Raw genomic sequence first — 13,179 nt, 5'->3', positions numbered from 1 at the left:
TAATTTAACCTACAAATCCTTTTAAGTACTTTTTCTCTGAATTGGGTCATGGTATTATCTCAGCCTTAAATATCATTTTTCTAATGGCCCCCAACCTTTCAACATATCTACATTTTCCCACTTTTTTATACTAGTCTATCCCTGAGAAAACAATTATATTCAATTGGGTGACCCAGTGATACCCAGAGTTATGGTCTTCTCAAAGATTACTTTCACTGTGATATGTACACACATGCATACTGTGTATACCAGTAGATCCCTAAAGTCCAGCTTTGGAGATACGAAGAGACAGAACAAAATGCAGTTGGGTTTAGATTCAGAATGAAATATTGTCAAAGCTCAATGTTTATCATGTTTCATTCTCAGTGGATACTACCTTTTTTCTTATGAAAAATAAAAGGGTAGCTTGTTGGTAGACGAGGCTCCTTGCTTAAAGGAGGGACTGCGTATAAACTGAGTGACTCCTGCTGTCTTCTTGCTGGCTATGGGGCTTCCTTTCTCCATGTCCCATCTTGCAGGAGATCCCTGAGGTTCTCCTTCAGGTCAGAGCATTTTTGGCAGATGGCTGGGAGGCATAATTCTACATTGGAGTCACGTCCTTTGTATTTGCGGGATTGTATGGGTTTTAAGCTGCTTACATACAGAGCTGGAACTTCACACTCTGGACCCATGCTCATATTACAGCAGAAATTCGGAATCCTTCAAATGGCCCATCTGCCCCAACAGAGCCAAGTGGTGCTTCTATGTTTTTCTTCAGTCTTTGAAGAAAAATTGTTAGATTTAATATAGTCTCTTAATGATAAGGAGAATAAAACCAGTACTGAGATAAATTGTTACCAACTACTTAATTGGTTTGAAATTACAGAGTAATGGATATAGTATTAGTAGAAAAAGTAAAATCGAGACTTCAAAATTCCCCTTTGGTTTATTTTACTTGGGTAAACTTACCCTTCTCTTTACAGGAAACTAGCCAAAGATGTTATGGAAAAGATGGCTGAAGTAGAAGTGAAATTATCTGACACAGCTTCACAAAGAAACAGCACAGCCAAAGAACTAGACTCTCTACAAACTGAAGCAGAAAGCCTAGACAACACAGTGAAAGAGCTTGCTGAACAATTAGAATTTATCAAAAACTCAGACATTCGGGGTGAGCATTTTTTGTGCAAATACTCAGTCCTGGACAATGGACTTAACCATCTGTCTAATCTCTTTAATATAGTACTTTAAGAAAAAAAACCCAAGTGATTTCTAATAATCTTAAAGCTTTTCTCATTGAATCTCTGGCACAAATGAGGATTAAAGTTTCCATTTTATAAACGTGGGACCTGGGCCACAGAGAGACTGAGAGACACAGCAGAGGTCCCAGGGAGTGGCAGCCATAATTTCATTAGAAAGTCATCTGTTTCCTGATTTTTTTTCACTTCGCAGTTTAACCTCCTTGACTTTTCTTGAAAAGGGGCTCATTTAAATAGTTAAGAAATTAAGTTGATAATTCTGCAAATCCTTTTACATTCAAGAATATTGCTTGGTCGGGAAATAATTTTGGCCAATCCTTCATTCATTGTTATCATAGGCTATATATAGGATATCCTCCCCCAAAAAGTAAAAGAAAGAAAGTAGAACTATGTCAGACCACACTATCTATCCTATTTAATGCACGATTGCTTATTTTTTTGGCTAAATCCTTAAAGCCAGAATGTCATGTTGTATTATGTATATAATACTAGGCCTTTGAGTGGATCTAAATAGTTAAATGACTGAGAAAGGGAAAAATTAGCTGGACTTATGATCTATAGGCTGCCTGACAACAGCTGTTTAGAAGTAACTGGAGGGTTGCCTGTGTAGAAACAACATCTGCATGGTTGACTTAATTTTTCATCCAGATGTTTGGCATCATCCAGAGCCCAAGTAGGTGCTGATGGGACAAAGTATATTTATTGGTCATGAAAGTTATATTTCTTCATAAAGATTTCATTTCTTGAATTTTACAACAAAACCACACAGTAAACTTAGTGCCGAAAGACACCAAATACAGACATGGCTTGATGAGGAGAGTGAGTACGAGGGGACTAACTGTGGGTAACTGTACTTCGTGCCCTAGGAGCCGTGGACAGCATTACCAAGTATTTCCAGATCTCTCTAGAGGCAGAGGAGAGGGCGAATGCCTCCACCGTGGATTCCAACAGCACAGTGGAGCAGTCGGCACTCACTCGAGACAGAGTAGAAGACTTGATGTTGGAGCGAGAGTCCCAATTCAGGGAAAAACAAGAGGAACAGTCCCGCCTTTTGGATGAGCTGGCAGGCAAACTACAAAGTCTAGACCTTTCGGCAGCTGCCGAAATGGTAAGGTTGGGGGTTCGGCCTTAAGGCTGTCTATCAGTGGTATAGGAGAAAAAAAAACCTCTGCTTTGTTTTTAATGTTGTTCACTTTGCAAATGAATGAGCAGGAATGAAACTCCCAGACTGGTCTCTGGACCACAGTATGGGGTATCCATGACCAAGCCAGATTAAAAACAAGTGTGTGTGTGCCATCTTCCTTCTCTTCAAGCGGCTTCTCTGTGGTCCAGCCAGAGAATCCTAACTACGCTCCCATACTGTTGAACTGACTCTTTACTTCAGATTTACACTTGATCCTTTTCATACTATAGACATTTCTATCTACTTTGTTCTGTTTTGAAGTGCAAATTTCATTGCAGTGGATCAATTCAAAATCATTCTGAGAAGGATTTCCTAAAAAATTAAAGGGAGCTAAAGAATTTTTTCCATGGATGTTAGTTAAAATGTTCCATTGTTCCAGTAACTTTACCTGAAGATTAACCCTGAGACCAGCCTAGAAAGTAGATTCATTTCCCAGAAGCTTTTGAAAAGTAACCCTGGAGCCAAATGAAACTGAGTAGTGACTTTATTGAAAATCAGGCAGAAGGCCAAAAAAACCCAAATTAAGCCTATTCTTCTTGATTCCTTATTGTTTTATATGGAAGAGTACCTGAGAGCATTTAGAGAGCATTTTTTATAGACTTTTTTTTTTATAAGGCTTATGCTCTCTTAGCATAGAAACAGAGGAACAGTAAAAAGTGGGGGTGGGCGGGGGAGAGGTGAGTACATAGAAGACCGTGAAGAGTTCAGACTTCATTAGTTTTGTCTTAGTGATAGTTCTCCTCCCTCCTGACTCCTTCCCCACTACCCCTTTCTCTGAAATATACAAAAACACAGTCTGTACTATACTGTGACAAATGGATGCTTACAATATATATTCATTATCTTAATAAACTTTATAGCATCTAGTGGAAAGAGGGAGTAAGTAGTCCTCCTGTCACTATTTAATAGAAAGAGAAATGGAGGCCCAGAGCAATATGTAAATTGTGCCTAACTGGAGACAGAGATGTTAAACTGAAGCATGGAATGCCAATTCTTTCACTCTTTCCTTTCAGTCTTGATTCCTTCCTTACGAATTCCAATAAAAACCAGTAATCACTGCAAACTAAAATGAAAAGCAATTAAGCATGCTAAAGGATGTCTGCTTTGCAACAGACAAGGTATCTGGGGAGGGGTTGGCCAATGGGCTGGTCCCTCTGTCCCTGTGAGTGGTGCTGTACCGTTCCTCATGCTCACTTTCCCATCTGATGAGCTACTTAGGGATTAGCCAGCTTCTTCCAGTCTTGTTGTACGTTTGTCTTTGTTAATTATCCTGTGAGAACTCCATACTGCCACTTCTTGGGTAGACAGATTTTTGTCCCTTTGTGTTTTTTCAAGTGCCATCAGTTCTTTGTCTTTGTGTCTGTTTAGCCAGACCTATGCTGTTTTTTTTTCATGCCTGTTGAAATAAAACAGATCTAGTGTACTGTCATATTGTTTTTAGAAAGCACCCCTGAGGTCTTATCCTGTTCTTGATTAATGTTCTTCTATAGCACACAGAATAAATTTTATTTTTTCAAGATTTTATGTAGAGTGATCGATCCTGTTTTCCTAACTAGATGGAAAGTTACTAATGGGCCTTTTATGTCACCCTATTCACCAAAACACTTAACATGTGGCTAGTCTAAAAAGGTTTTCAATACCTGTTTGTATTTTTAAATACAAAAAAGGAGAAGCATTCTGTGGCTCTCATACTGACAGACTTCAACTTGTTATAGCAGATAATGTTTACACCCTGTGCAGAGTCCATATGGTATTCCATTTCAATAGGGCAGAAGGTATTGATGAAGATTTTAAATTTGTTTCCTTAGAAATAAGCAGGTTAGCTTATTCCTAAACTCTTTGCTCCTCTCTCCATCCCAAACCCTGTTTTCAAGCACCCTTGCTGAGGACCACCTACACGCTCCCTGGGGCCACCCAGGCACTGCACAGCTGTTTTGCTGCAGCAGATTCACTCTCTGAACCTTGTGCCTGCTCCTTGGCTTGTTGCAGACCTGTGGAACGCCTCCAGGGGCCTCCTGTTCCGAGACTGAATGTGGCGGCCCAAACTGCAGAACTGACGAAGGACAGAAGAAGTGTGGGGGGCCTGGCTGTGGTGGTCTGGTCACTGTTGCACACAGTGCCTGGCAGAAAGCCATGGACTTTGACCGAGATGTCCTGAGCGCCCTGGCAGAGGTGGAACAGCTCTCCAGGATGGTAATTGAGTGGATGGCTTCAGTTTTTATTGTTAGTTTGCTTTTGGTTATGGACTAGAGGATCTGAAAGGGAGAAATCAATTTTAAGTGCTGACTAAAATAAAAAGAGCATTTCACATCAAGTATGAAAGTTCAAGTTTTTGTGAGATCAGGGAAAGAGATGAAGAGGTTTTATTCATAGTTTAAGAATTCGCTTTCTTCTCATGACAGTAATTTGAGATAACCATGTTAACTTACCATACGCCCAAGGTTATAAATATATACAGCTATACTACAGAAATTCTATACTAAGCAATTGAGAGTTTATTCTTCTAAAGTAATACATGAAGTATTAATACTAACTTCGTATTCACTGAAGTACTTATGTTGGTACCTGAGAAAAAAACAAGGAACATTTTATAAATACCAAATGTTTTGGATAAGTTAAAAACTAGAAAAAATTTATATGCCAATCCAATCTGTATGAGAATACTGTATTGGAATCTGTGTACTGAATACTTAGTCTGTAGAGGAATATAATCTGTTGAATGGGAGGCATTTGTTTCTAAAAGCCGTGATTCCAAATGCTTAGTTTTTTATCATCATTTTTGGACCATTTAGAATATCTAGTCTGCTTTATAAACAGTGAAGTTGTTCCCTGGCTAATTTATTCCTCATATTTAGGTCTCTGAAGCAAAATTGAGGGCAGATGAGGCAAAACAGAATGCTCAAGATGTTCTGTTGAAAACCAGTGCTACCAAAGAAAAAGTGGACAAGAACAATGAGGAACTGCGAAATCTGATCAAGCAGATCAGAAACTTTTTGACCCGTAAGGAGTTTTTTCATTTTACTTTTAGACATTTCTTTCTATCTTGGAATATCAAACTATTTTATAAGAGTCTGTGTTTGAGAGGCCATAATTCAAATCTGAAACTTTTAGATAAAGCAATTTCTGGCAGAGAATAAAGTAACATTTCTAAATTTAAAAAAAAAAAAAAACCATGTAAAATATTTCCATTTCTTAAAGAAGTTTATATATGTGTATGTCAATAACCTCAAATTTTATGCAGATAAAGACACACCTGATGTGATACCCAAGTAGCAAATCAAGAAGTGAAAGCAAATCATATACTGTGAGAACTGAATTTAGAATTTGTTAGAGATTACATATAATGTCATTAGAACCTTAACTTGAAGTAGCGTTTATTTTGGCATTGCCCCCAAAACTTTGTAATATTGTTATTTACAGGATATTTTACCTATGGTTAGACAGCTCTGTACCTTAAGTGTTTTTTTTGTTGTTGTTTTTGTTTTGTTTTAGAGAAAGAAAATCTCTAGATCTGTGGTCTAGCATATAAGAATTGCTGGTCAGTTTGAGTGTTATCAGTAAGGATGGTTTTGCCTGCAAGTTACAGAAAACTCTCACCTGAAATGGACTTACTCAAAAAGATGTGTAACACATAACAAGAAGTTTAGCAGTAGGATAGCTCCATGGTTCTGAGACCTATGTACTTTTCATCTTTCTGTTTTGCCATTTTAAGCATATCGCCTTTGCTCTCAGGCTAGCTCCTCCTGGTTACAAGGTGGCTGCCCAAGATCCAGACTTCACATAAAGACACAGTAATACCTAATGAAAGAAGAGACCACCTATTCCTTTGTTGTATCTTTAAAGGGAGGAAATCTTCCCCAGAACCCTTTGATCAGTCATCTCCATAAATCACACTGGTCAGAAATCACACTGGTGTCTCATGCCCATGCATAAATCTCACAGGCAAACAGAATGGGACTACCCTATATGGCAGACTAATGAGGATTTATGTGGACATCATTCATTCATAGGGTCACTGAGAGTTGGAGCCGACTCAAGGGCACATAACAGATACAATCAGGATTTAACTCTGAGTTGATAAGCTTACTTTACCTTAGAGGTAGGCACCTAAACAAAATCAGAGAGGAATGGCTAATAAGTAAGGAGCTAACAGTATTTGCTAAAAATACCTTATTGGAATATCCTGTGCAAGCCATAATTCAATGATATATTTTCCTATACTTAAATCTTTAGGGGTCCATTTTTATGTTGAGTTAAAAAAAAAAAAAGCGGCTTGAAAATTAATGACTTAACCTCTTTTTGTTTTTGTTTTTTTTTTTTACCTTCCATTTGACATTTGAAACTCCTTGGCTTCTGATAACTACACTGTCTTGATTATCTTGCTTCTGATTGGATTTTTCCTCATTCTTATAATTTCCTGAATTCAGATCACTCATAAGGAATATCAGCTCTTTAAATCTGCATTTACAGTAGTTTCCTAGCTACTTTTTCAACCTCAGTTGAAAGTTTACATTGCCTGTTAGGATCAAGTCCCAGCTTTCCTACTCTGGCCTCTACTGTGTTCTATAATCTGAACCATTCACTCCACTCAACTTTCACGTAACAGGCTCTGTCCATACTGTTTCTCTACCCAAAGATGTCCTTTTTTTCTTTTCAAATACTATTATACTTCAAAACCTGGTTAGTTCCTCATCCTCTGTGAAGACTTTCCCAACTACCCCAGCCTATGACAAATTCTCCAGTAGTACTTATTGTCTGATTACTTTCTTATGTGTGGGTCTCATCTCCCTAAGGAAGTGCATTTGTCTTGGCGTAACCCTCACTGTGCTATTCACTTAGTGGATGACCAATAAGTGGTTGAATGCGTAAACTATGATTTTCGCTTCTTTATGGGAACATCTTTGCTTTTAACAGAGGATAGTGCTGATTTGGACAGCATTGAAGCGGTTGCTAATGAAGTATTGAAAATGGAAATGCCTATCACCCCACAGCAGTTACAGAACTTGACAGAAGATATTCGTGAACGAGTTGAAAGCCTTTCTCAGGTGGAGGTTATTCTACAGCAAAGTGCTGCTGACATTGCCAGGGCTGAGATGCTGTTAGAAGAAGCCAAAAGAGCCAGGTATCTGAAGACTATGGCATTTAAGGGGCTTATTTTGTGTATTTAGCATACAGTAAAATAGTATTTCCTTAAGCAATGAAAATTTCTAAGAGTGACCAATGTGAGTCTCTCTGGATCATTTCAGGAAAGCTGTTCTTAAAAGAAATATTCTTTTATGAAAGGAAGTACCTTTTTCACATTCACATATATTGCCTTTCTTTTACTTAGCAAAAGCGCAACAGATGTTAAAGTCACTGCAGACATGGTAAAGGAAGCTCTCGAAGAAGCAGAAAAGGCCCAGATCATAGCAGAGAAGGCAATTAAACAAGCAGATGAAGACATCCAAGGAACCCAGAACCTGCTGACTTCAGTAAGATATTACAATCGTTATATGTGAGAGAAAATACTTGCACATACTCTTCCATCAGAAAAGTACATTTATTTGATAGTTACCTTTGAAAATTCTTGCAACTGAACATTAAAAGATAAATCTTAACTATTCCTTTAGCACAGATGCTAAAAGTGACGTTTTCAAGGAAGAAAAAGGTGTCTGAAGACATTGGAACATTAATACTTCTTCCATTTTCACCCCCACAAAAGGTTAAGATAAAAAGTTTCCTGTTCTTTCAAGAAATCACATAGTCTCTATTCAGTAGTTTGAAGTGTAGTATTAATTTTGAAGTCCAGTGTTAGAAAACTGTTATAAAAGCAGCCCAAAAGCAACTACATGGTTAAAACTCGTATCTCAAGAATTATGAGGTGATCATTCACAAAAATTTATAGTTTTGAAAACGACTAGAAAGCAACAAAGGTCAAAATGGACATTGCTTCCAATGTCCATTCTAGAGGAACTTAACGGAGATCTAAACAATGTGTGTTCAGAAACACATAGAAAACTTAATTTTTTTTATAAGCAGAATGCTCTTAGAGTCTACCAAATAAAGTCACCCAACAATTTTTCATATGCATTTAATGCTTTATTCTAAAAATCCTCCTCTCTCTTAAAAGTAAAGCAAACATAGTCCTTTTTTTTTTTTTTAAATCAGTTCTATAAGGAAATTTTTTTTCCTTCCAATTTTAGGAAAGTTCATTTCTTTTATAAAACTGGGTGAAGAAAATTGATAACTCTTCTAACACCTCCCCATCTTCTCAGAATATACTTTGAAATTAGATGCACCCAGTACCGTCGGCCTTCTCAGGCCAACAACCCCTTGTTTAAAACCTGGGAGATAGTTTTTCAACCTGATTTTTAATCATTAGTTGATACAAACCTGTCTCCCCGATTCCATTGCTCTCAGTAAAGTAAGGCCCAGTAGTTCATCAGCCACTTTCCCCTTCCTAAATTTTGAGCATATACAAGGCTTTCTCTTAAGCCTACTTGTGCAAGTTTAGAAAATTGTTTTTTCACCAGACTGTGTTCTAACTCTTTAATCATTTTGATTTTTCTGTCTTAAGTTTTTCAAATTTCTGTTTGCTGACATTTTAGTGAAGTGTATTTCAGTGATTTTTTAAAAGTTACCCTATTTTGAAAAGAAAGTTAGAAAATATCAAACTATACATGAGGTGTTTGGTTTGATGATGTACATTAATAACTGATTGTTTCTCAGGGACCTAAGGGGCAGGAAGTGTTTTGGATTAACGATAAGAAACTAAGAGAATCTCTAAACTATGCTAATGAAAAGCTGTCAGAAACTATTTCCTCATATAAAAATAAAACTATTAAAGCTCATCTCTTAAGAATTATAACTACTCTATGAATTTTTTTCTAAGTTAATTAATAGGTGCACCTTTAAGTCAAGAATTTTGGTTTGAAATATAAATTTTAGCATGTCTATATTGACTCATTAGTTTCATTATGACATTGTCATTCAGAGTTAATTCTATAAAAATAGACCCATCTTTTAAAATCATTTTTAAGAAAAAGTGAGTGCTCAGTGAAACTAGTTTATGATGGGCCAGAAAACTTTGACTAGGTTTTTTAAAAATTAATGTTTATTCATTTTAATTTGAAATCAAATGTGGATCTTTCCCAGTTACCCAGATGAGACATTTTCTTCTCTAAATAACCTTATTTATAGTTTCCATCTCACAATCCTATAAGTAACTCTTCAGTTTTAGAGAACATTCCTGATCTCTGTGTCTTTAGTAATTAGCTGAAAACACTAAAATTAACTTTCCAGGTAGTTCTGTAAAAGACTTTCATTTAAAGTTGACAGAAAAGACTAAGGGTAACTAGAAGTTATAATTTTCCCACCCACATTAATTTGGCAATTCATGCGAAATCACTCTTCTCACATCTGCTTATTTGTGAACACTGGCCAAAGTCTGCAGATGTCTTTAACTGCTTCTCAACATATTAAGTTGCCTGGTAATGGTTTACTGTAAGGAGACATTTTACGTGAATTTCATCCCAGATCACCAGAAGCATCAAAAGAATAAAGTTAATACGTGAGATGTAGCAAAGACCATTTAAAAGTTGGACACTTTACTTAAGCTTTCTTGAAATTATATTTTCTTTTTAGTAATTACTTTGAGTCTAGAGTAAAATGGCATAGCAGCCTTTTTAATCTTCCTCTAAACTTGTATTCATATCGCTTCCTATTCTTAAATTAATGGTTTGCTGGATGATTGACATTATACTTTCAGATAGAGTCTGAAACAGCAGCTTCGGAGGAAACCTTATTCAATGCCTCCCAACGCATCAGCGAGCTAGAGAGGAATGTGGAAGAACTTAAGCGGAAGGCTGCCCAAAACTCTGGGGAGGCAGAATATATTGAAAAAGTGGTATATACTGTGAAACAAAGTGCAGAAGATATTAAGAGGGTAAGTAAATCTTTGTATCTTCACAGCTAGGTTGATAAAGGAGCAATAGTCTCCTCACTGCCTTCCTTGGAATTAATAAGGGACACGGGCTTAACATAGTCATGAGAAACAACGCTAATGATCTGTTTTGACATAGCAGTCTTTGGAGACACAATGAAAAAGAACTGGAGTGGATTTGAAAGTATCCAATAAGCATGACCTAGGCCCTCAAATCCAACTTGGCTAACGATTTGGAAAAATAAAATTTAGTGGTGGAAGTCTTAAAACAAGCATATTAAGCATGTATTTCTGTATTAAACAGGAAGATCTTCACAGCATACAGGAATTACCTGGCCATTTAAGAAATCTCTAAAAGCAGGGTAGAAAAAACTTAGAGTTCATAACAGAGAACAGCTAATAGGAGGAAACCAACATCTCACCCCTACGCACTCATTTTGAATTTACCATCCCTTGCTTCTCAATGGAAGTTACTCTTATTTTGCACAGAAAATCTCGCAAGACCCAAATTTTTCACTAGAAGCCAAGTTGAAACACAGGTTCAGCCTCTAAATTTGTATGAGCTTTATTTCCAAAGACATCTCTTTAAACTTTAGAAGCCAAGTTGAAACACACGTTCAGTCTCTACATTTGTATAAGCTTTATTTCCAAAGAAATCTTTTTAAACTTTTGGGGAGAGTATTAAAACTGTTAAATGTCTAATAGGGAGTTATAACTGATAAGTCAAGATTTCCCTGGCATTACTTTGGCTTTTGGGTATTACATAATGATGACTATCCTACACCTGGACTGGGGAAGAGAACAAAACAATAAGACAAGTTTATTGCCACGTCTGTCTTTTCCACTATGGTTTGTTGTTTCCTGTGGTTCTGTAAGTAGTCTTCTTACAGAACATTTTGCATACATGACATTTAATTGCAGTAAAGAGGAACAAAACCCCTTGACATGAAATTCCTATTATCAATGGCTATTATTTAAAGTGTTTCTTGAATCACTTGTAACCCTCTTTCCAAACCCACATCAGTTTTTCCTCTCAACTACCCCACACATGCTAGCTACTACATTCCTGCACTTTCATTAAATCTACCTTTTCCCTCTGATTTCTTGATACTAAGTTTCTACAAACCCTAAATTAGTCAAGAATCCAGATGGTCCTCCTTCCATTTCTTCAAAATGGGCCTTTTCTGAAGTCTAAATATTTGGATCTCAGCACATCTACTTTTGAGAATATCAGTTCCTCCCTACAATGTCTCCATAGAAAAGTGCTGATCAGCAGAAGAGAAAAAGGGCTCAGCCCTAGAGACGTGCTACCACTCCAAAGTGTCTGAAATCTTGCTTTTAAAAATCATGGCAATATTATAATCCCTATTTCAAGATATTTTCAATCATTTACCATTGAATAGTTTAAAACCTGAGTACCCTTGATGATGGCACTCAATCCAGAATGCTTGCTGTGCAATTAACATCTATATGATCAAAGTTTGCCATTATACTACATACTGCTCTTAAATGTTAATTACTGATAATAATATTATCACTGCTTTGTGTCTAAATGTGGGACTGCAGACTCTGGATGGTGAACTGGATGAAAAGTACAAGAAAGTAGAAAATTTAATTGCCAAAAAAACTGAAGAGTCAGCTGATGCCAGAAGGAAAGCTGAAATGCTACAAAATGAAGCAAAAACACTTTTGGCTCAAGCAAACAGCAAGCTGCAACTCTTAAAAGGTAGATCTTTTCATTTAGATTCCTGCTTTCATAAGGAATTTTAAAATTAATGTATCTGTAGAGGTTTATTTAAAAGGTGAAAATCTATTCACTGTCTTAGGCATTTAATAGAGTCTTATAAGCAGAGTCAGTAGTAGATTTTGAGATCATCAGAGTATAAATTGTTCAGACTTTCTCTTTATCTTCCACAGATTTAGAAAGAAAGTATGAGGACAATCAAAAATATTTAGAAGATAAAGCTCAAGAATTAGTAAGACTGGAAGGAGAAGTTCGTTCACTCCTAAAGGATATAAGCCAAAAAGTTGCTGTCTATAGCACCTGCTTGTAACAGAGGGCTATACGATGGCTGAGGTGACCAAGTAAAATTGCTATATTTTAAAAACTGACTCAGTGATCTTCAGAGTAAAACTCTTTGCCAATTTAATGTTTTTAATTGCCACCTTTTGTATGGAGTTAAATAAAGTACAGTGCTTTTGTATAAATATATATTTAGCATAATTCTTAAATTGTTACTTCTACTGATTTAGTGTTCATGAATCTCTTGAACAAAGAATGTTATTTTCACTGTAAAGATGAATTTATAAACAAATTGATTGCCTCCATAGAGATCCTACTTTCTGTTATATCTATAAACAAACTATTATTCCTCTGTTTACTAAGTCAATATCCTCCACAATTCCAACCCAAAATCATCTCCCAGTGATTTCTGGATATAGAACCTGAGTTACCGTCACTATTTCAGTGGTTGCTTAGTTACTCAAATCTCCAAAACTCACAAGTATTCCTTGCTCTAGTAAAGAGAACAAAATGCAGCACTTTTTAGAAAATTGTGGCTTTTAAGTACTACCATCTAGAATAGGGCTAGGGTTGCTGAAGGGGAGGTTTAAATTAAATCAAGCCAGTTTATAGACATTGCGCCCGCCAACTGAGCAGTGCTACTCAAAATACAGAATGATGCTGTATTTGCTTTTATATTATATTTGATTTCACAAACCAAAGATTCTCTGCTATAATCTGTAGGTGAGGCCAAATCAATTAGATAGCAGTCACTTATTCCACAGAATAACGAAAATAGCTAAAATACAATTGCCAAACCTGTCAACTTTATAGTTGA

General features: G+C 36.5%; 1 protein-coding gene across 4 annotated transcripts in view; it reads left to right on the top strand.

Moving 5' to 3' along the window:
• Positions 1-12,489, top strand: part of LAMB1 (laminin subunit beta 1) — a 66,766-nt gene extending 54,277 nt beyond the window's left edge. For all 4 annotated transcript variants that reach the window (XM_039849122.1, XM_039849121.1, XM_039849123.1 and 1 more), the window contains 9 exons: positions 963-1,147; positions 2,102-2,343; positions 4,408-4,611; positions 5,274-5,418; positions 7,333-7,540; positions 7,748-7,889; positions 10,166-10,342; positions 11,906-12,065; positions 12,257-12,489. In XM_039849122.1, the coding sequence (XP_039705056.1) occupies positions 963-1,147; positions 2,102-2,343; positions 4,408-4,611; positions 5,274-5,418; positions 7,333-7,540; positions 7,748-7,889; positions 10,166-10,342; positions 11,906-12,065; positions 12,257-12,393 (1,600 nt within the window). In that variant the 3' untranslated portion in view covers positions 12,394-12,489. The remainder of the gene's footprint in view (positions 1-962; positions 1,148-2,101; positions 2,344-4,407; positions 4,612-5,273; positions 5,419-7,332; positions 7,541-7,747; positions 7,890-10,165; positions 10,343-11,905; positions 12,066-12,256) is intronic.
• Positions 12,490-13,179: the final 690 nt, after the last annotated feature.

Source organism: Pteropus medius, unplaced genomic scaffold (genome assembly GCF_902729225.1).
Source record: "Pteropus medius unplaced genomic scaffold, Ma_sr-lr_union100, whole genome shotgun sequence".
NCBI lineage: Eukaryota > Metazoa > Chordata > Mammalia > Chiroptera > Pteropodidae > Pteropus > Pteropus medius.
The sequence above is the reverse complement of the archived record's forward strand: the minus strand, read 5'-3'. Positions and strand labels throughout refer to the sequence as shown.